The 22,328-nt window shown below is 47.5% G+C and overlaps 1 protein-coding gene across 2 annotated transcripts in view; it reads right to left on the reverse strand.

Moving 5' to 3' along the window:
• The window catches only part of pdzrn3b (PDZ domain containing RING finger 3b), a 60,773-nt gene extending 42,969 nt beyond the window's left edge, over positions 1–17,804 (reverse strand). The window contains exons 1-3 of one of the 2 annotated variants that reach the window (XM_052076059.1): positions 16,944–17,803; positions 11,559–11,645; positions 8,947–9,054 (exon numbers count right to left, since the gene is read on the reverse strand). In XM_052076059.1, the coding sequence (XP_051932019.1) occupies positions 8,947–9,054; positions 11,559–11,645; positions 16,944–17,657 (909 nt within the window). In that variant the 5' untranslated portion in view covers positions 17,658–17,803. Of the gene's footprint in view, positions 1–8,946; positions 9,055–11,558; positions 11,646–16,943 lie in introns of both variants that reach the window. The other variant, XM_052076060.1, reaches the window with a different exon arrangement.
• Between the last annotated feature and the right edge of the window lie 4,524 nt (positions 17,805–22,328).

Genomic DNA, 22,328 nt, shown 5'->3' on the forward strand with positions numbered 1-22,328 from the left:
TATGCGCTTATCACCCAAAAGTCTGTCCCGGTAGAATAAGGCTGGAGGATGCCACGCAGAACGAAATCCGCATCCTGAAAAGGGCCCGGCAGCGGATGTACTTCCTGAGGCTGCTGAGGAAGCATGGCCTGCCACAGGAGGTGCTACGACAGTTCTACACGGCAGTCATCGAATCAATCCATCACGGTTTGGTTTGGGGTCGCCACAAAAAAGGACAAAATCCGACTTCAACGGACAGTTAGGACGGCAGAAAAACTCGTTGGCACCGCCCTACCCACTCTTGCACACTGCAAGAATCAAGACAAGGGCACGGAAAATCCTCCTGGACCCCCCGCACCCTGCCCACCACCTTTTCCAGCCACTCCCCTCAGGCAGACGCTACAGATCCATGCGCACCAAATCCAGTAGACACTTAAACAGCTTCTTCCCTCTAGCCATTAACTCCTTAAACAGTCACTGACGTAGACACTCTTGTACTACAAAATGGTACTACAAAACTACTGGTTACTCTAAAATGGTTCAATGATTTTGTTGTTTACGATGATACTAGTGCAGTGTGTTATACCGGAGACAAATTCCTTGTGTGTTCTACATACTCGGCCAATAAAGATGATTGATTCTGATCAAAAGGGGAAACGGATCTCTGTTTTAAATCTCTGCCAGCCACGTCATGTTGGCCGTCGGTGGCCAAAGTCAGCCAACTGAGAACGTAAGATGCACAAAAGGAAGATTTGGCTTCCCCTTTTGACAATTTTCCACCGCCACATCGACATAGAGGAGGGTGTGTGAAAACGACAGTGACAAAAGGTTGAATTTTCTGCCGTTTAAAAGTCTGCCTGAGGCAAGCTGGGCGGACGGCACGGCACTAAAAAGCCTTTTGTCCGGCCGGGATCGGCATGACGTTGGGGACATTAGATGTTAGATTACACTCCTTGTTCTTTTCACGGCCCGCTTCCGCTTTGTACTTTGAGGCTACTGTTTTCATAAGACGGCAACGAGAGAAAAATATTCGACCGAGCTGGGAACACTTCCTCAGAAGGATTCTTTTACCACCTGCAATGTGCAAGGTGGGGGAGGGGGGTGTGGGGGATGGAGAAATTTTCATTTGGATCGCGCTCCAAGATGGAGACGAATAGCTGCCTCGAATGTCAGCCCATCTAGTCGGACCACTCGACGTAACGGACACTAATCTGTATATTCTGCGTATGAGCGAGCGATGAAGATATCGATCGTGACACCTTGGCGTTGATCTTGGCACGGGCCCCCGCGGGCTCACTCTGTGGTCCTGAGCGTCTCTCAAAAAAAATAAATAAATAAATAAATAAAACCCAGGAGTTATTTTCTCTGCTGGAGCACTATCGTATGACACCATCGAAAGCAATTTGCGGCCGCAGACTTTTCAGACTCGGGTGCGAGATCCGCTGACGTAAGAACACGACAACGAATCGAAGCAAAAATAAATAAATAAAGTATCCCCGTGAATAAATGGGTTTGAGTGGCCAATCACAGCGGCGCTAAACCCGTTTTGTCCCAATGCAGTGGGCTCTCCATCGAGAACATAGAAGAGGACTCTTAGGACAGTAAAGTACGTCTTGCGGCAGGACGTGTGTATTTTAGGGGTGTGTTTTGAGAAAGAGCCCACTGTGGAGGTACTTTTCCAGCTCGGGGAGAAAGAGGAGTTGTGGGGTGAGGGTGGTGGTGGGGGGGGGGACGGGGACGGGAAAAACATACAACAAGCCACTCGCTAGCTCCTGGCTGTTTGTCAAAAAGGATAAAGGAAGTCTCGAATGAGGCAAAAGTGAAAAAAAGAACATCTCTCTCAAGGGAAGACAAGAGATTCACGCAAAAGCAGCGAGGCAGAGGCGTAGAGCCACGCTGATAACCGGCGTTCTCCAACTATTTGCGCACATTTCCATGAGAGAAGGCGGCATCGTGCGGAAGAATTCGAGTGGCGGCGGCGGCGGTGGCTTCAGGCGGGCAGCTTTAGCGCATTTATCACTGGAAAAGGACTTGGTGTAGTCCAATTAGCTCAGATATTGCTCAACATCTGCCTTGTACAGGAGGGCCAATTATGCTCAGTGATTCTTTACATCTGCGAAGTCCTTGTGGAGTCTTACAAAATGAAACTCAACATCTGCTCGTGGCGGTTTTGGCCATTGCCCCCAGTGGAGCAGGTATGACGTCGGGAAACGGTTCAAGGCATCAAAATTCCACACCTACTAATTTAACAGGTGGAATATGTCCAAGCGCATTTTATTTATTGGGTTTTTTTTTGGGAATTTGAAAGTGTGGACGCATGTTCAGGTGTTCAGTGCGCTACAAAGCAGGCAACAGCACACCAAGCTTTAATCTCGAACTTGATAGAAAGTAAGCAGGTTGTCAAAAAAAAAAAGATGGAGTGCTTGTGAAATTTCCTGCTACACAAGCCAAGCTATTTTCCCAAAATGAAAACGGTTGAACCGACAGATGAAGGACGAGTAGAGATGAAAGTCCCACACACGCGCTGCTGTGGGAACAAAACGATGAAGCAATTTCAAGCAATAACTCCATGAAAGCAGTGGAGGCAGTTCCTCCGTTAAGTCCTCACTGATGTGGAAATGAGTGTGTGGTGAAAGCCCAACACTTGAACGAAAACATATTGAAATCGCTGTCATACGAGTTAGATCATTACATCCATTGGAGTGTTCGAGATATTATCTGTAAAGGGTACACACCCATCTGAAGATGTTGGCACGGGATGGGTTTTGACGGGAAATATGCAACTTTGGCCTTGCTTAGACTATTTTGATGAATTTTTAACCGCTTCTTCATTGACTGTCATAGATATCGGTAGACTTCTACGGCGCAGGCCGCCCACTGCCAATCACCGTTTGTTTTCTGTGCTTGGTATGAATTAGTTCAAAGTGGAATCATACAGGCGGCACGGGTGCAGGCTTCGATTCCTGGTTTTTCTCTGGGTACTCCGCTTTCCTCCCACATTCCCAAAAACATGCACGGCAGGTTAATTAATAGCAAAACCGACAAGATGAAGAACATTACCATCCCGCATGACTGAAGCGTCATATTTTTTGGGTAAAACAATGCTAAGCGTTCTGCAGCAAGGAAGCTTAATCAAACAAACTCCGTTTCAGAAGAGAGCTCCGATTTGTTGGGGCAAAAACTGATTGTTAAGCTAACATTTTACTAGAGTTTCAGGAAAGATGAGAACTAGTCACAGTAAATAAGTAACTCGATGCCGTTATAAATTATGCTCCAGATTGTACGAAATGAAGTGTGATTTACTTCAAATTTTAGGAATGTGCTGGATACATTCTTGAGCCCACAGGACTTCCCGCTCAAATACTCGCTCTCCTCGCTAAACCCATCGTGAGTGACCCAGATAGAGCCAGAGATAGGGAAGGTAGAAAGAGCGATGGAGCAGGGTGGTGGTTTCAGTCGAGCACCGGGAGGGAAGGAAACAGCCATTAAAGCCAGTCTGTTAATCAGCCATTTAGGGTTTAATTGAGTGGAGTTAATTAGGAGTCAGTGGGCAGTCTGTGCTCGGGGTGGGGGGCAGAGGCTGACATGAGAAACAGCTGGCTCAGAAACCAGAGCCGATTGTTGCAGATGCTTTTGCGCAAAGCCGATGGCAGGAAAATGAGCGTCATTACGCTCGTCTATTTCAGCTCCCTTGAAGGAGTTTGGGTGTCATAAATGACCCCGGCTACGTCCAGAAGCCGGCCGGGCAAGGCGGACTGTACGTCTCCACGGAAATCAAGCGCCGGCTTGCCTTTGAGGACCCGGCCGGTTTAAAGTGAGTGGAAAATACCATATTGTGTGCGCATGCGCGCTGGGGGGGAGGGTGGGGGGCGGTGGGGGGGGGGTGCAGACAAAAACAGCAGTCTGGCTGGAGTGAGGCGTCAGCTCACCTCACACCATCTCCACACTGAAACGACTACACATCTGATTAATCCCCCTCCCCCTCTCTCCCACATAAGAAGAGCAAGAAAACAAAGATGTGCCTGTCCTGACTCCCTAAAAGCAGCTCTCCGTAGAGCCACCGCCAAGACCAGAATCCGAGTCCACCCTTCCTAAAAGTTCGATTTGATTTAATGTCCTGTTCCTGCCTCAGCTGGACCACGGGGCACTGGAATGTGATGTGGCGACCGACCAGGCTTGGATTGCTTAGTCTGCGATGGATTCATTCGACATGTCTGGGTCCAGAGTGGCCACATTGAGGCTGTCCATCAGGGGAGTAAGCGCATAGCATGCTGGGAGCCTAAAATCCAATAAAGGGTTTGACAAAGAACTGCCTCTTGACTCTGAATACCAAACAACATGTGATCCTCCTTAGGGAAATAACTCGCTTGTCTGTTCCGCTTCGCCCCACAGGTCCAAAGTAATAGAGGAACGTCCTGCTGAGGATGCCATGTGTTGCGTCGAATGATGTCACGTTCTTATGCCAAAGGAATGCTAAGTAGACTCGAGATAAACTGCAAAACTCTGCACTCGAACCGGCATTTTTACACCGACGTGTGTCATGTAATCGATCCTCCCGACAGTTAATAAGGAAATACCAAAGATAAAATGACTCGACATAATCCACACACAAGGCAACAGGAATGCTTAAACATAAAAAAAGAGGGTGAGGGGGTCAGATTGAGGTACAGAACAGTCCAAATTTTAAAAATAGAATCTCGAAAGAACAAGATCCCGGATACCAGCGGTCAAAATGGGTTTTCTCCGCAGGGTGTCCGGGCTCTCAATTAGAGATAGGGTGAGGAGTTTGCTACTTCTCCACTTTGAGAGGAACCAGATGAGGTGGCTCGGGCATGCCTCCCGATCACCTTCCTGGTGAGGTGTTTTGGGAATGTCCCACCGGCAGTAGGCCCCAGAGACACGCTGGAGAGAGAAAGTCTCCCGGCTGACCTGGGAACACTTCGGGATCCCACCGGAAGAGTTGGAAGATGTGGCTTGGGGGAGGGAAATACGGGCTTCCTTGCGAAAGCCGCTGCCTCCGCCATCCATAACCTAACCCTTGCACAGCAAAAATGAATGAAAAATAAAGCCATGGGGAGGGGAGGGCATGCCTCCCCGAGACAAATCTCAATTTACATTTCTGTCAGTACCTTGGAAGTGCTGGTTGGCTGGCGTGCTTTAAAAGCCGTCTCCTGGATATGGTGACTTGATACTTAAACAACTGCAGGGAGGTTCGCGGTGTTTAGTGCCTCACCGAGGAAACTCGGAACGCAAGTGACAAGTAAGAAAGGCAGCTGTGTGCCGGTTAAAAATTGGAGTCGAGAGGAGAGACGTCAAGGCAAATAACTTCAAAGGCACCCTTTTACAATACTCATGAGGTCAAGCCGACGGGTAAAAGAAAGTCGGGATGTTTAGTTCCCGATTTGACCCTTGCTGACCGAGAATGCTCGACTATCTTATACCGAATTATTCTTATGTCGGGACTCTTTAAAGAGTGGATTTGTCTCCATCAATGGCTCCAAAACAACTCGGGCCAACAACCTTGAAAATGAAACGTCTTCCAAGATTTCGCGGCGAAAATCGTCCCAAAGCGGGTCACTATAGTGATGGCTAAAAGTAACAAAGCGCAGGCACGTCTGCGACTTTTGGACAGTGCCTTTGGGATGATTGGCCTCGTTGAGACTGAATGAAAAGGTTCTTTTGTGGAATTTTGCCCCTCCGTTCTGCACTCAGCAGTCGAGAAGTGTATACATTTATATAAATATTGTCTTAGCTGGAGCACATTCCTGCTGGCTAGCCCCCCCTCCTTCTCTAAAAATAAAAAAAAGGTACCCACACATAAAGTCCTACCCACCGTATGAGAAGCGGCGTTTCCCCGTGCCCCCCGACCCGAGAATGTTTGCTGACGATTTAAAAGGTGACACTGACAACGCCTGCCCGGACGTCATCGTTCTGTTCCGATTTTCAAGGTCATTTGAATGACAAAAGTCTGACTTGGAATTGAATATATTGCCTCCAGATGAAAAGCTCCTGCGGTGTGTCCACTTTCAAGTTTGACTTGTGAGAATTGAAGTATTCTGCTGCGCCGACTCTCAGCAGTAACTAACGGCTGGTTTTGTATTTTCTTTCGAAATGAAGTTTGTTCTTTTTTAAATGTATGTCGTGTTTTTGTTAAGAGGACCCCAGGAAGACTGGCACTGCCTAAGGGCACAGCTAATGGGGATCCTAACAAATCAACAAATTTGAAGAACAAACTTATGTAAAAAATAATAATAAAAAATGTATAGAAGTCGATGATTGGCAATCAATCATGGTTTAATTTGTCTGGCTAATTTGGATTGTCGACATGATGTACAGTATTCATGTCACAATTGGATGGCTAAATTAGCCATTAGCCTTTGAAAAGGCAGTGTGCCCATCGTCTCCGTGCAATTCTTTTTCTATTAACTCATTCACTCCCAAAGACGTTTTTAAACGTCTTTTCAGACTTGGTCCAGAATTGAGTAAGTTAAAAAGTATTCGGGGAATTTCATCTTGCACATAAGAACTTAAAACAAATAACGACAACAATAAGTGGCAGCAAACACTTAACCCGAGTGGGAATATTTTCAGCTTGCGAGGGTCTCCGGGAAATGCGAGCATAGCGCGAGCTTTTCTGACTGAACAAGGGCACATTCATGTGCGGGTTCCTAACAGCTCGCTTCGAGGAAAGCCATCTGTTATCACACCCCCTCGCTAAGAGCTTGTTGTAGAAGTACGAGCCGTGGCTCTTCATGTACTTGCTACATCCATATAGACTTAGCGGAATTATGAACACCTCGACAACGGCGCTTGCAATTTCGGCCTCATCGGGCCTTACGTGCGGTAGGTAGGCCGCTTCTTGTCGTTTGACGAGCCAGTGAAAGGCTTGCTTTGTGCCTTGTATGTATAGCTGCTCCACTTAATCGTAAACCAGAAAGGAAAGCCGATACCGTTCCAATAAACGCGTAGCGCACAATACATATACACAAACGAGGACGGCGCCACAAGGAGTCGTTTTCAAAATACTAACACGGCAACTGCTTTGGGCAATATGGATTCCGTTTCTTCAAAAAGCCACCGTAGCAAACCAGAGGTCAACTTACGTCACACGTGCAACCAAAACAATAGCAAGCTTGTCATGATGACAGATGTGGTTGAAGTGAAATCTCAAAGTACATGACACGGAAGCCTTGGCTCAAGCGGGGCCGACAAAGAGAGAGCGCCGCTATGATCGGGTTACCACTGGAATAAAAAGCGCAAGTGTGGAACAACCATTCTGAAGCGTTTTCAACTTTGGCGCTGCGAGCGTATCAGGCGTGCCAAATGGATCATGCAAGGATTCGCTGTGGGTGAGCCCCCCCACAGCCCCGCCCAATGGGAGGAGACAAAAGTCAACGACATTGGCCTTAGCCTCTCAAAGAATTGACTGGTCAGAGGGCACAGGTCGCCCCGAAGCCTCTGTTCCATGCGGCAGATAAATTATGACCGTCATTTCAATCACACAGCTGACAAGTGAACACAAACGTCGTTCAGGCCTTGAAAACATGACATTACTGCGACCGCTATGGAAGCACGTCGTTTTCAAGCACTGGAATGACAGAGAGCGAAATATTTTCTTCAAAGCGTTTCCCCACAAACATCTTTGTCAGCATCGGTCAAAAAAAAGCTCCGGGGCAATTTCATTCATGGAGGTTTGACAACAAACTGGCGGCGTGCGGTAATCCGCACTTGTAATCCACAGAAACCTCTTTGTTCACTGAAGCCATTGTGTAAGGTCCAGGCTGACAAGGCTTCCATCAAAGCAACCCACGAGTTGACCTTTGGGTTAGCGGGCCTTTTTCCACACAAGATGTTGCCAAGAAGCGGGGATGATCCTGCTCCGTCACCTTTTCATGAGCGTCATTGCCGACACAGAAACGACGTTGCACTCTTTCTCGCCGAGATGAGTCGACGAGCCGTGGCCAATGGAGCGTCGCGTCAAAAGCCAGACAATAAAAATGAGTTCAAAGACGAGTTTTAAAGATGGGCACCGAGGGGGCTCGCCGAATATTCAGCGGGAGGTCATTCCAAAGAGAATGGCAACGGAAAAAGCTGGATTCCCTCTAAACCTCCGCCACGTACTCTGTACCTCTAAAAGTGTCTGGTCCGTCTGAGCTGCCAGGCAGATGCGAAGGAGCTCCGAGAGGTAAGGTAAAAGGACCTTCAAAAGAACTCTAAAACGAGCCAAGTAAAAGATTGCCAGAGTAGGAGTGATGTGCGGTGAGCAGCAGCATTCTGGACCAACTGGAGACGCTTCATGGAGGATTGGCTGACTCCAAAGTAAAGAGCATTCCAGTCATCCAGCTGTGGTGTGACGGAGGCAGGAATGACTGTTTCGAAATGCTACAATAATCAGTAACACAAGCAACCCAGCGCAGGACATCCCTTTTCTTTTTTTAGAGTGCGTAAGGTAATCACAGATGGAATGCGAGGCCAGTGGCGCTCGGCCTCGTCTGTCTCCGTTGCTGCCGCCAGACACAAATGGGTCAATCCGAAAACTTTCTCCTGCTTGGGGGATGCGGAGACTTTGTACGCAGTCATATGACTGCCTGGCTCTCTGTGATCAGTGAGATGGAGTCAAAGGGAACGGAGTGAAATGATCTTTTTCGGTTTCACCAAAATACTCAAGTAAAAGTCAAGTAAGCGAGTAGGACATAATTTCGGTTTGGCTGTAATGAAGTCCCACTTAACAAGGGCTCCAGGGCTCCCCGAAGAACTCAATGTTAGAACGTTTTGCCATCGCACACCCGACTCGTATTCTTGGCGACAATAAAATCACAAAATGCTGATGCGAGGCGTCATCTTGAGATGATTTGTGCGGTCACTGAGGCATACGTATTCAGTGAGTGTTGAGAAGTCATCCAACTTTGCATCTGCATGATCGTTTCCAATTTTCCCTTTTGCAAGACCGGATCGGGAGTCACATACCTCAATAATCCGGTCGTGGATTTGAAGGCCGTCCTCCTTGTCCGCTGGTCCGCTCTCAATAATTCTGGACACAAAGATCCCCTCGTTTGAAGGGCCGTCATGAATATCCTATGGAGGAATTTACAGACATCACACTCAAAAGTCATCTTGACATGTGAAAACTGTGAATTTTACAGCTTGTATGTTATGTTTGATTCAAGAAAAAAACAAAAAGAGTTTTGGGGGTGAGGAACATGCCATCAAACACCAACCGGGCAGGTATTAAAATAGGCCCACATCAAACGATCTCATTTTTTAAGGTTACTAGTTGCAAATGACTAGTTCAAAAATACAATGAGTGGAAGTGAATGGAAGCATATTTATTGTGAAAGCCTTTCATTAGCCATGCATTTAAGTTTCCGAAATGACACATCGGCGCTGTGGCATGATTATCTGCAAAACCACGACAGCGCATGATGGAACGTCATCTTTTCGAGATCAACGCTACAAACAACCTCAGCTATCCAAGCGCTGGGTGGCCAATGACATATTGAGGTTGGGGCTAAATCAGAGCCGGGCAGAGCTCAGCCACAGTCTCTGTATGGCCCTCACAGCGGCCATGAAGTCAAAGTAAAATATCAAATATGCGGTGCTTGATTTCAAAAGGCACGACGGGGAGAACATGCAAACTCCATACAGGAAGGCCGGACTCGAACCCTGGACCTCTGCACCGTGAGGCCGGCATGCTAACCGGTCGACCAGCGTGCCACCCTGACCACTTCCATCCATCCATCCATCCATTTTCCGAACCGCTTGATCCTCACTAGGGTCACGGGGGGTGCTGGAGCCTATCCCAGCCGTCTTCGGGCAGTAGGCGGGGGACACCCTGAACCGGTTGCCAGCCAATCGCAGGGCACACAGAGATGAGCAACCACCCACGCCCACACTCACACCTAGGGACAATTTTTAGAGCGTCCAATCAGCCTGCCATGCATGTTTTTGGAATGTAGGAGGAAACCGGAGCACCCGGAGAAAACCCACGCAGGCCCGGGGAGAACGTGCAAACTCCACACAGGGAGGCCGGAACTGGAATCGAACCCGGTACCGCTGCACTGTGAAGCCGACATGCTCGCCACTGGACTACCGGGCCGCCTTCCTTGACCACTTATAATTCTCTATTTGTGGCGATACATACCACATCTACTCGTGTTGCAATTTACTGAAACGGGACAATATATATATTTTTTATAACGTCGACAAAAGTTGAGATTAGCATGTTAGCTCGGCCCTCGGCAAGCGTTCCAGTTTCTCGTGTGGCCCCTTCGCAGAATCAATTGCCCATCCCTCAACTAAATGAACACACGCAGGTATTTATTACATGTTGATGAACTAGCGTGAAACCTGCGGCCATGATGCTTCCCTGGCCAAACGATTCGACTCTGCCTGGACATCAGCCAGTCCACATTGAAGCCTCTCTGTTGAAGACCGACCGACTTGAAAGAATATAAAAACGGTGGTCCTCGGCCCGCTTTTGAAATTCTCTTTCAAACCGACGAAGCGTACATGCTGCGAGCACCGCAGTACATTTTAACTGAAGTCATCATCTGCAAAAATTATAACCAACTACTCCGGACCCGCTCGCTTCCTCTTTCAAAGGGAGCGTGCAGTAGCAACGTCGACACCGCTTCACTGCAAATTATTCTCCACGCTCCCCGCTCGTTGCCCTACGACTAACCCGTGACATTTGCAGACAAACAAGGTCTGGCGGAGACCGCAAAATCTGGCAGCCGATCGCTGGTAGCAGCCTTTGCTCAATGACGGCCACATGAAAAGCGTATGTCAGAAGCTATAAGGACATGAGCTCTCCCCGTCCTAATGAGTAGCCTCTTCCACAGACTGTTGGTTTTTGAGGTTGGCAGAAAAGCAAAAGCCAAGTATTATGTCAGCTCTTGCGATGCGTCGGCCTTTGATGACAGCAAGTCGCATTGGCAAAACCCGAGATTTACTTTGTCGCTTCAAATCTCTTTTTAGTTTCAAATGTCCCAATCGACGTCGCGACAGAAAATGGCGTCTCCGTGGCGGCGGATAACTTGACTCGAGTGGCGTCCCGAAGGGAACCCGATACCGATCGCGCCGTTTTGCTTCCACGGCGACAAGAACATTTGCCTCCCTCGACAGGTTTTATTCCCAACAAGTGTGTGGCATCGGGTTCAAATGTGACTTGAGTTGGAACACACATAACGGCTCGGGGAAATTACAGGCCAGACAAAGCAACCTTTGGTTTTTACCTCACCACTAAAATGCCCTCAATTAGAGAGAGACACAAGGCAGGTCACAGACCTGACCCCATATTTAACGACCGTCAACGTAATTATAGATTTTTTTTGTTAAATCCGTAACGTGCCTAAACCACAGCCGAAGCGAATACAAGCACAGTGAAATGTAATAATGCAGTCCAGTTCATTCATGGACAGAACACACACTGGGACATCTCCACTCAGTCTTGCAGGGGGAGGATTGCGGTGCTTTAAAGTGTGTGCTTTACATTCCTGGCTTGACATATGACACTTGTCTGATCACTGGGTGGGAGAGGGGGGGTATGAAAGTTCCAAGATGCTCCGCTTCTAACCTACCGCACATGGCTTTCCTCCCATGATGTTAAAGCCCAGAGAGCCGCCGTCACGGAGAAGGACAACCGGCACACTTTTAGTGTCGCTTTCCTACGGGCACACAGAGGAGAAATGCAGCCGGTTACTTGGAACTCTCCAACATTGACGCACATTCACTGATGGGATATACGTCGGATCGACAAAATAGGAAACGGACGATCTTGGAATGTCACAAAAGTGACCTAAAGAAATAAATAAATGAATAAATAAATAAATAAGACCCCCCCCCCACACAATAATCAAGTCAAGTCAAGAGTATTTCTCGAGCACTTTCAAACAGCCATCGCTGCATACAAAGTGCTGTACATGGAGCGATTTAACATACACAAGAAACAGTAAGACGAAATGGTAATAAAAGGCGGTAGAAAGCACCAAGCAGTAAAATCAAGAACAAATCTAAGTCATGCTGAGTCGAACGCCAAAGAATACAAGTGAGTTTTGAGGAGGGCTTTAAAAAGATGGGCAGCGAGGAGGACATAGAACAGTTATAGAATAGTCATAGAACAACAAAAATCCAGTGGACATCACGTGATTGCGGAAGGTACCCGGGGGTTGAGAGATTTGGCTGAACGGCAAATGACTTTTGAAATATTCTGACGGCCATGTTTTATGATCAATATCTCATCCTCCCGGTTGGTGCTCTGATATGCCCGTTAAAAAGTAGCCCGAAAATACAGACAACACAAGACACGTGATCGGAAGTGATCGATTTGTTCCGTTCCAAATCTGACAAATACCGAGCGCGAATTCTGCCTTGATTTTAACATCCGAATGACGACTCAATATTTGATATCACCAGACAATATCAGACAGGGGCGGCCCGGTAGTCCAGTGGTTAGCACGTCGGCTTAACAGTGCAGAGGTACCGGGTTCGATTCCAGCTCCGGCCTCCCTGTGTGGAGTTTGCATGTTCTCCCCGGGCCTGCGTGGGTTTTCTCCGGGTGCTCCGGTTTCCTCCCACATTCCAAAAACATGCGTGGCAGGCTGATTGAACACTCTAAATTGTCCCTAGGTGTGAGTGTGAGTGCGAATGGTTGTTCGTTTCTGTGTGCCCTGCGATTGGCTCGCAACCGATTCAGGGTGTCCCCCGCCTACTGCCCGAAGACAGCTGGGATAGGCTCCAGCACCCCCCGCGACCCTAGTGAGGATCAAGCGGCTCGGAAGATGAATGAATGAATGAATATCAGACAGGTACTGCATGTACGAAGCGTGATGAAGGAACCGGGTTGCTTCCAAGCCAACACTACATGTATGTGACTAAATATAAAGCAACGATATTATCAGCACGTACAGAGCCCCCCAACTGCCATTCGACTCTTTAAAAAAAAACAAAAGTCCGTCATGTGCCGTCAGCCCGTTGAGGAATGCGCAGCCCTGCATTGTGTCACGCCAGCATTAGCAACACATGCCGTCACATCAGCGAGGCGGACGCTTCACCAAAAAAAGTCAAGAAGCCAGAATGAAATCAAACTCTTGTGTGCAGCTGAGCTACAAGATTCCGCCAAAAGCCCCGAAACAAATTGGAAGGATTTTTGAAGGTGCTCTAACATTTAGTCGGCGAGATATTAGAATGTACTGCGAGTAATTAACGGGGGACTTTCTCAGACATCTGCAAACACTCTCACGAAGCTAAACGAGGAGAATCTCTTCGGGAGGTTGTGCATTTCCTCAAGCGTCAGGTATGTCCAGGTGCTCAAAGTGAAAGACGACTTTTCAGTGCAAACCTTTTTTCACTGGTGACTTGGCAAAACGATCGAGAGCAACAGCCATACACGGAAGTACTGTACCGTACACTTCAGTGTTCAAGAAAATCGATTGAGTCAATGGGGGTTGGCGCTGTATGGAAAGGGAAAACGAATACTGCTGCGTTTCATTCTTTTGCGCTCTAAAGCCAGACCTGATTGAGGACTCACGAGATACAGTAAAAGGGCAAACTCATACAAGGCAAGGAATAGCGTGCTCAACGGAGGGTGACCGCCCTCAAATCCGTTTTGTGAGGGATCCCCCTCGCCCCGCATGCCGACTTTGGCCTCGTACAGTTTTTCAGAAGCGCCAAGCTTGATTGCAAACTCGTATACGCCACAGAGTGGCCGTAAATGGTCATTTTCTGGTCTGAATGCAGGCGAGAGGGCGATCGGGGAGGTCAAGGTGACTAAATCGAAACACACGACACAACGACCGTCGCGGTAGGCCTGCACCTTTCGTCAGTGGCCGCCCACGACATTTTTACGTGACGTTAAAATGTCATTCCTACCTCGGTCCGACAGAGACCTTAGTCTTGACGGTCAACAGATAAATGTGTCCTTTACTCTGACTAACGCGTTGCTAATTTGGACCAGACTAAGAAGATCTGCGCACACTTCATGGTTCCACCCCCCCCCCCCCCCCCAACATTTGACTAAGTAATTGAATACATGAAGCCAGTCAAGAAGGAAAAGCGCACGTACCACATTACCGCATTTTCAAAATGAATAGTCTGATTTTAATCAGGGGGGGCATGTCTAACGTACAAAATGTACTGCTGTGTAATGCGGTTTGTTTTGTGTGTGTGTGGGGGGGGTGTTGCAATGTAATAGGTCAACTGGAAAAGGCTTCATCCATGGAAAAAAAAAGAGACTGAATCATCTTGCGCAAACACTCAAGTTCACAGCAGCTGGGTGACCGTGGCAGATTTTGGCCGATATTGCCCCTCCCCCCGCCCCTTTCAACACCCATCCCACCCCCCCACCACTGGCCTGAGTTTACAGTAGGTGTGCAGTCACTTTGTGTGTGTGTATATATTAGGCGGGGGGCGGAGGGGGGGGGTGTTATTGGTCTCGAGTTGCTCATTCCTTTTGGATAGAATAGAAGAAGCAGCTTTGTTCTTGATTTTACTGCTTGGTGCTTTCTACCGCCTTTATTACGGATTCGTCTTACTGTTTATTGTGTATGTTAAATCGCTCCATGTACAGCACTTTGTATGTGTGTGTATATATTAGGAGTGGGGCGGAGGGGGGAGGGTGTTATTGGTCTTGAGTTGCTCATTCCTTTTGGATAGAATAGAAGAAGCAGCTTTGTTCTTGATTTTACTGCTTGGTGCTTTCTACCGCCTTTATTACCATTTCGTCTTACTGTTTATTGTGTATGTTAAATCGCTCCATGTACAGCACTTTGTATGCAGCGATGGTTGTTCGAAAGTGCTCCAGAAATACTCTTGACTTGACTTTATAATAATAGATGGTACAAAAGCATGGGACTTTTTTTTTCCTTGACATCAAGATGCTCGGACTAATAATAATAATGCTCCTAAAACTACAGGTCAAATTCTACGAGACGCATTGCTTCACCAAAACTTCACTTGATGCATTTTTAAAATGTGCTGAGAGACATCACAAAAAATGAAGTTGTCCTCCAAGACCGTTCGGCGCTTTACTGCTCCGCCCCATAAAGAAAGAAAGGAAAAACAATTGGTTGTGGCTTTTGTGGCTCACTTCCAGAACACTCGTCATTTATTTGACGTTTGACGTTCGAGGCCTGCCAGAACAGGGGACTGCACTCGGAATGATGTGATGAATGCATATCTCAGTGGGACGGTGACATGCTGTCAAAGGATAACAAACAGCTCCGCTCGCGGGCAAGTTGTCTTACACCACCGTGAGCGAGCCCATCCATGCCTGACAACAGTGTGTCCGATGCGCCATTTGCCAGTCTAACGAGGACACATCGCAGGCAAATACGCAGACATAAAAAAACAAAAAAAACTCAATCGGGACTTCAAAAGAGTGATCCAAATGGGTGGTTGCAAATGGACGACTTCTTTAGAAGGGTTTGAAACGGAACATGCAAGCTAATATGGAGGCCGTCTCTCCTTGAACGCCAGCAGCAAAATTGAAAAAAAAAAAACCCCACAAAAACTTTGGAGTGTCCCCTTCGTGGGCGTAGAAAATAAAAATAATCTATGCCACCGACATCGAGTACAATAATTTGCATGCTCCTCCACTAAATGGCAGACACAACTAAGCTGTGTTTGCGCCTGTTGCACTTGATGCAACGGAATAATTTTTTGGGGGGGGCTATGCACAGTCAGTATTTTGGAGCCCATCAACGAGATTGAACCAAAAACAAGAAGCTCTCACGATCCCAATCGAAGATGGACCAATCTGATCGATCTATTTCAACACCTTGTTTGATTTTACTGCCGCAGTTGATTTTTGCTATTCGTGTGGGAACCGCAGCGGACGACGAATCACCAAAATTGGCCTGTAATTGAGCCCGCTGAAATGCTTTGGGGGAAAAAAAAAAAAAACAATTTAACCCGATCAATTAGAGCAAAAACGCTGATGAACACGAAATACGTGGAAAATGGCAATTACATGCCTGCAATCAAATAAAAATGAATTTTAAAATACTGAAAATAAATCCGGCGGCCCGGTAGTCCAGTGGTTAGCACGTGGGCTTCACAGTGCAGAGGTACCGGGTTCGATTCCAGCTCCGGCCTCCCTGTGTGGAGTTTGCATGTTTTCCCCGGGCTTGTGTGGGTTTTCTCCGGGTGCTCCGGTTTCCTCCCACATTCCAAAAACGTGCATGGCAGGCTGATTGGACGCTCTAAATTGTCCCTAGGTGCGAGTGTGTTTCTGTGTGCCCTGCGATTGGCTGGCAACCGATTCAGGGTGTCCCCCGCCTACTGCCCGAAGACGGCTGGGATAGGCTCCAGCACCCCCGCGCGACCGTAGTGAGGATCAAGCGGTTCGGGAAATGGATGGATAGATGGATGAAAATAAATCCGGCTGCGAAACGTTAACGATGGCGACACAAAAAGTCCCAGAATGAGATTGTTCAGGTATGGTGCGTGACCTCAAATGATGACGTTACAACCGATCGGACGATTTTTGCCTAAAAAATGCCAAATATGTGCCGATCTGATCCGGCTGCTCTGAAGTGTGTAAAACCAGCTTGTTTTTTTAAAAAAAATTCAACCGGTCCAGATGTCACAAAAGAAAGAGCTATTTGTGAGTCAAGTGACATCACGACGTTAAAATATGAGCCTGGTGAGTGTGGCACTGAAAGGTGACCCTGAACTGGCAGGACCCCAAACGAGCATGCTGCCAAAAATTCGACTGAAGAGCAACCTGGTTCTTGTTGTGTATAAACCTGTAGTAAATATTTGCCGCCCCCATTGCTGACTGCCAGCTGGCCGGAGGCACAGCTGACATCCAAGCCTCAAAGAAGACAGCTCGGAGCGTTGCAAACGCTGACCTCTAACAAGCAACACAAGAGTGACCCCGAGGTTCTATTCGGATACAGTGGCAACCCGCAAAGCATTTCTGGAGGCTTGAAAAGTAGCGAGTGAAGCCTGCACACAACTTTTACCTTGCAGGAGAAAGTCACCGTTCTGGTGAGAGAGTCGATCCTCTCGCTGTATTCTGCGAATTTCTTCTGATATTTCACCGCCGTCATCTGCAGCTCGGCGTGAGCGGCGGACAGTTGCGCCAGAAGTGCTTTCTCCCTCTTATTGGCTTCGATGGTCTGCTTCTTGAACTCGCTATCCAGGCGCATCATTTGGTATTGCAGCACGCCGTTGTGCGCCTTCAGGGCTCTCACGCAGCAGTGGTCGTCGAGTCGCCGCTCTCTCTGCGTGAGCGTCAAGCCGCAACCGCGCTCGCAGGCGCCCGCCGCGCGAAAGTCGCACGTCTCCCGCATGTGCGCGTCCACGTCCCGCAGGCTGAGCACCTCGTCGCAACCCTCGTTCCCGCACTTGGCCGGAGAGTAGTCGCACACGCCGGCGTGCTCGGCCAGGTGCTGCAGTTTCACCACCGCGGCGCAGCCCCGCACATGGTTGTCGCATTTAATCTCCAGTTTCAGGATGAGGTTTTTCAAAGGCAGGACGTGGTTGAGCTCTTTGGAGGAGATCCGCTGGCATTTGACGGGGCAGCTGCTCTGCTGGATGACCCAAGGCAGAACGCAGCCTGAGCAGAAGACGTGGCCGCACGGGGTAGTCAGAGGGTCTTCCAGAACTTTATTGCACAGGTTGCATTTCAAATCCGGGTCGACCGTTCCACTGAAGCGGTCCAGCTCGAATCCCATGTTTGAGCGAGGCCCGATCCGAAACTTCTGGCCACCCCACCCCCGCAGCGTGAGACGGAGACGCGGGGCGTTCTTAGCTGGTCATCGGAGGAGCGCTCACACACCAACTGGTGCTTCCAGGGTCCTCGCAGTCTTTAACTCAACTCCTGTCATTGACTGACTCCTTGGTGCGTTCGCGTGCAGCTCGGAAGTTCTCGTGTCGCTCAAAGAGCCTTTGTTTTCGCCCCAAGTTTACCTTCAGAATTGTTACACATAAACGCGAAGAAGAGAGAAACAGCAATACTGTGGAGAATGAACAGAGAACTTACCGGAATTGTAATCGTACAAATAATTCAATGTTGAAGTTCTTGTTTGAAAATATCTTTGAACGCTCCCCTTCAACTGAAATCAGTGCAAGTCATATCACCGACGCACACACACGTGTACAAATAATCAAGAGGCTAAAGTTTGCCCACTCATGTAGAAGTACACGATTGAGTACGAAAACAATGCTAAAAGTAGACGTATTAATTGAATTGAATTCCTTTTTAGCTCGCATTCGGTCACTCCGATTGCCCGTTGTACACGTTTCTCTGCTTACATTTAATAATAATAATACATTTTATTTATAAGCGCCTTTCAAGACACCCAAGGACACTTTATAAAAATTTCTGTGCAACTTGTGAGCCACGCATTAAAAAAAAAAGTTATTTCAGTGTTCTGCTGAAATAATACATGCAAAGCAAGAGGTGTGCAATGCTGCCGCTCCGATGCACAATGGCCATACATTTTGCAATATTGACGACCATCACAAACTGCCACTTGTCACCGATTAAAGGTGTGACAAAACGACATGAGCACTTTGTCTGCGAACACGAGCTTCTTGGGAGAGCCATCACAAACTGGACTTTCAAGTGTCAACACACTGCTTGAGGAGAAATGCAGGTAAGAGCTGATTTCTATTGTTTACCTGGATAATGTTTGTTGTGAATAGGGTAGCACACCAATGTTTGTGTGTGTGTGAAAACTACTTCTAATATAAAGAGAGCATGTTTGACTTCACTTATGCTGATGTAGATCAATGAATTCTTCTTGCGTCCAACGGCAGAGGAAAGTACGACAAATCAGTGTATGCACCTATTCTCATTGATACAACAAAGTAAGTCTCCCTGTGAGTAAATCGGGGTTGTGTTTCATTCATCAGGCCCAGTGTTCACCCTTATGGCTCTTTTTTTTCTACCCTGTACAAGTCTGGCACGAGGCATGATCTCAACCTGCGCAGACGCCGACTAGACTGAGATTTTTTTTTTTTTTTTTGCCAGCAGGTGCAGTGTGGCACATTTAAGAAAAAATGGCATTTTGCACCGTTGTGGGTGTGAACACAAGCCGACTTGAAAACATAAAGATGATAGTAATAATAAGTGACTCCGGATGATTCATTTTGGGCTTCTCTGGGAAGTCTGCAGTCGTGAGCTGTCTCAAATTTGGGTACGCAAAGGGGATGTTTAACATTCCTCATACCTGTTCAAAATTGCAAAAAGTCGAGAGCTCTCTCTGAAATTGTGCAAGTGTGTGTGTACCCTGAACAATTAACAAATGCGTACATGTAAATGCCAAACTTGGCGAAGGCGTGATTTTTAATTTTTTATTTTTTTTTTATCACCATTGTCACTTATTGTAGGCTACTTTTGGTGGTAGTGGAAATTTGAGTTTTGTGGCTCTTCAAGTGAATGAGTAAGTGGTTGTTTGGAAAGGTCTCACGGGAACCAACGAGACTTCAATGGGCTCGTGAAGTACACTGACAGATGGTGTGAACTGAATACTGTGACTCGGCGCTGTCATTTAAAAAAAAAAAAGTGCATCTTGCCGCGTCTTGGAATTGCATAAACATAATGACTGCATTTCCTGGATCAAAAGTAGCATGACGCGATCAAACCAGCGGATTAGTTACCAAATCCAGCAATTAGCTGTGTGATCAATAAAAAGTTTGCTTCTCACATCAGGCTGTCATGTGGTGTCTCTGGGAGGCTACAAACGGGATGTGGGTCAGTGGTTCGAGGAACGGCCCAAGAGTAAAAAAAAAAATCAAAAGTATGGAAAACTCACTTTAATAGGAAGAAAGTTAAAGTGTTTTAAAAAAACAACAACCCGAAATCTGACCTAGATCTGAAGTCACATACTGGAGCTAATTAGATCTTCATAGGAGACGAAGGGATTTGGCTGACACTGCACCTTGGCAGGTCTAAATGGTTCACTGGCCAAAGCAAAAATGTGTGCATTATCGTTATTGCTGCTGCTACTTGTTTACCACTCATTTAATGAAAAAATGAAGATAAAATGGACAAAAGCCAAACAATCCCCTGGAAGCAATTGCAGCACACGCCGCAAAGTACGACAGCACTGGAAATAACCTTCGTCATTGTTTGCCATAGCAGCAGTGATTTTAGTTCATTTTGAAATTTGCATTTGAATCGTAACTTCCTGATTAGCGCGGCTCATTGAAGAGGCAACTTGACATCTGAAGTATGGCCAGAGTGTGTTCAAGTTTTACACTGGCAGCCGCTCCGAAGAGGCGAAAGGTGTGTTTTGTGTCCTCATTTTATGTCCCTGAGGATTTGTGGTTGTCAATATTTTGTGTAGAACGTTAACTATGCTTGCTTATAAGGCCAAGGTCATGAATATAGTTTGCTCACAAATAAACAGTAAACGTGATCAGTAAAGTTTCATTCATTCATTCATTCATCTTCCGAGCCGCTTGATCCTCACTAGGGTCGCGGGGGTGCTGGAGCCTATCCCAGCTGTCTTCGGGCAGTAGGCGGGGGACACCCTGAATCGGTTGCCAGCCAATCGCAGGGCACACAGAAACGAACAACCATTCGCACTCACACTCACACCTAGGGACAATTTAGAGTGTTCAATCAGCCTGCTACGCGTGTTTTTGGAATGTTGTGTTTTTGGAAACCGGAGCACCCGGAGAAAACCCACGCAGGCCCGGGGAGAACAGGCAAACTCCACACAGGGAGGTCGGAGCTGGAATCGAACCCGGTACCTCTGCACTGTGAAGCCGACGTGCTAACCACTGGACTACCGGGCTTGCTAAAGTTTCATCTGTCTTGGAAAAAAAAGAAGAAAAAAAAGTCCTGGCATTTTCTGCTGTGGACTAGCACATTGTAATGCATTCGTTGCAGAGGTTTCAAAGGCACAAGTGTGTAATATTAGGAACAGATGAGTGTCCCACTCCCTCCATTTGCTGCGGTGGGGGGGGGGGGGGGGGGGGGTGTTCACTTGAGAATCTCCAATCATAAGTTCTCTTCTGCAGCCTATGAAGTACTGTTGATTTTTCTGTAAGCTCTGTTCCCACTGGTTCTATAAATAACACCGACAGTGCAACGGGTTCCCTTTATCTCCGAGGCTTATTCGAGTGAATGCAAAAAAAAAAAAAAAAGAAAAGAGCATTCCAAAGTTTGCTCTCATGTCTATATGAAGCGCATCTGATTACTGGTATGTAATTGCACACATTACCGTATTTTCACGACTATAAGGCGCCATTAAAAGTCTTAAATTTTCTCCAAAATGGACAGGACGCCTTATGATGCGGAGCGTCTTGTGTATGCGCCGAGTTCCAAAACCTGACTGACAGCCGACACGCTGTTTATAAAGAGAAAAGGCGGAAGTGTCTGTGGACAGGCATGTGGCAAATAAGTCGGCCAATCAGTGAAGGGTGGGCGTGTAAGTGGACGCTAAAGGGACGCCTCAAGCAGGTACCAACACCTGTATGGAGTGTTGGAGTGTATAGAATGCTTCAAGCTAACGTGTTTTTAGCGTGCGCGCATGCATGCCGTATGTTTAAGCTGGCGTATGTTTTACCACTTTAAAACTGCGGCCGATAATACAGTGCATTTTGTCTGTGTGTAAAATACAGAAATAGCAGCCATTAATGAGACTGCGCCCAACCATACGGTGCGCCGAATGGTCGTGAAAATACGGTAAATGAATGTGAATTACACGGATCGTACGCATGCTTGGCATTAAATGTTCATCGGCGCGCCTGTGCAAGCTGTCCAATCGGGAAAATGTAACTTGTTGAGGCAACACTCATTTTCTTTCTTGATATCCTTCATTGCCTGACCAAAGAGAAACCGACTGAGGATGTCAGTGGCGGCATTAAAAAAAACAAAGTCTAGTAATTCTTGCGTATCAGGTTGTCATATTTCAAAGGTGCTCCAATGGTGTCCGAGCTCTTCTTGTTCAAGCCTGTCACCTGAGTGACAGCAGGACTGGAGCGCCAGATAACAAGGTGCGGCGTTGAAAGCTCGCTGATAATGCCAACAGCCACCGTGAGCCGGCAAGCTGTGACGCCGGTGTTGACAGGTAGCGCAACGAGCGTAGTTCGCGCTCGCACATACTCCCACCGACTTCTCACGCGTGGCTGCTGAGCGCCGCCGTGAGACCGTGATTACCTTTATTCTTTGGAACAGAGCTGAACAACGGCTGATTTCTCAACACGGCAACAAAAGTCACAAAGGGTGAGAAATGTCACCAGCCTCAGCGGTGGTTCCAACTGCCAGGCGCTTTTCCTGCGGTACAGGTCGGCTTTTTTTGCGCTTGTAACGGACAGCATTTTTCACAGCCCCGGTTATATTCAGCAGAGATGTCGGCGCTGTTGCGAGAGTCTGCGTTGGTGCGGCTGGA

This window comes from Hippocampus zosterae, chromosome 9 (genome assembly GCF_025434085.1).
Source record: "Hippocampus zosterae strain Florida chromosome 9, ASM2543408v3, whole genome shotgun sequence".
Classification (NCBI taxonomy): domain Eukaryota; kingdom Metazoa; phylum Chordata; class Actinopteri; order Syngnathiformes; family Syngnathidae; genus Hippocampus; species Hippocampus zosterae.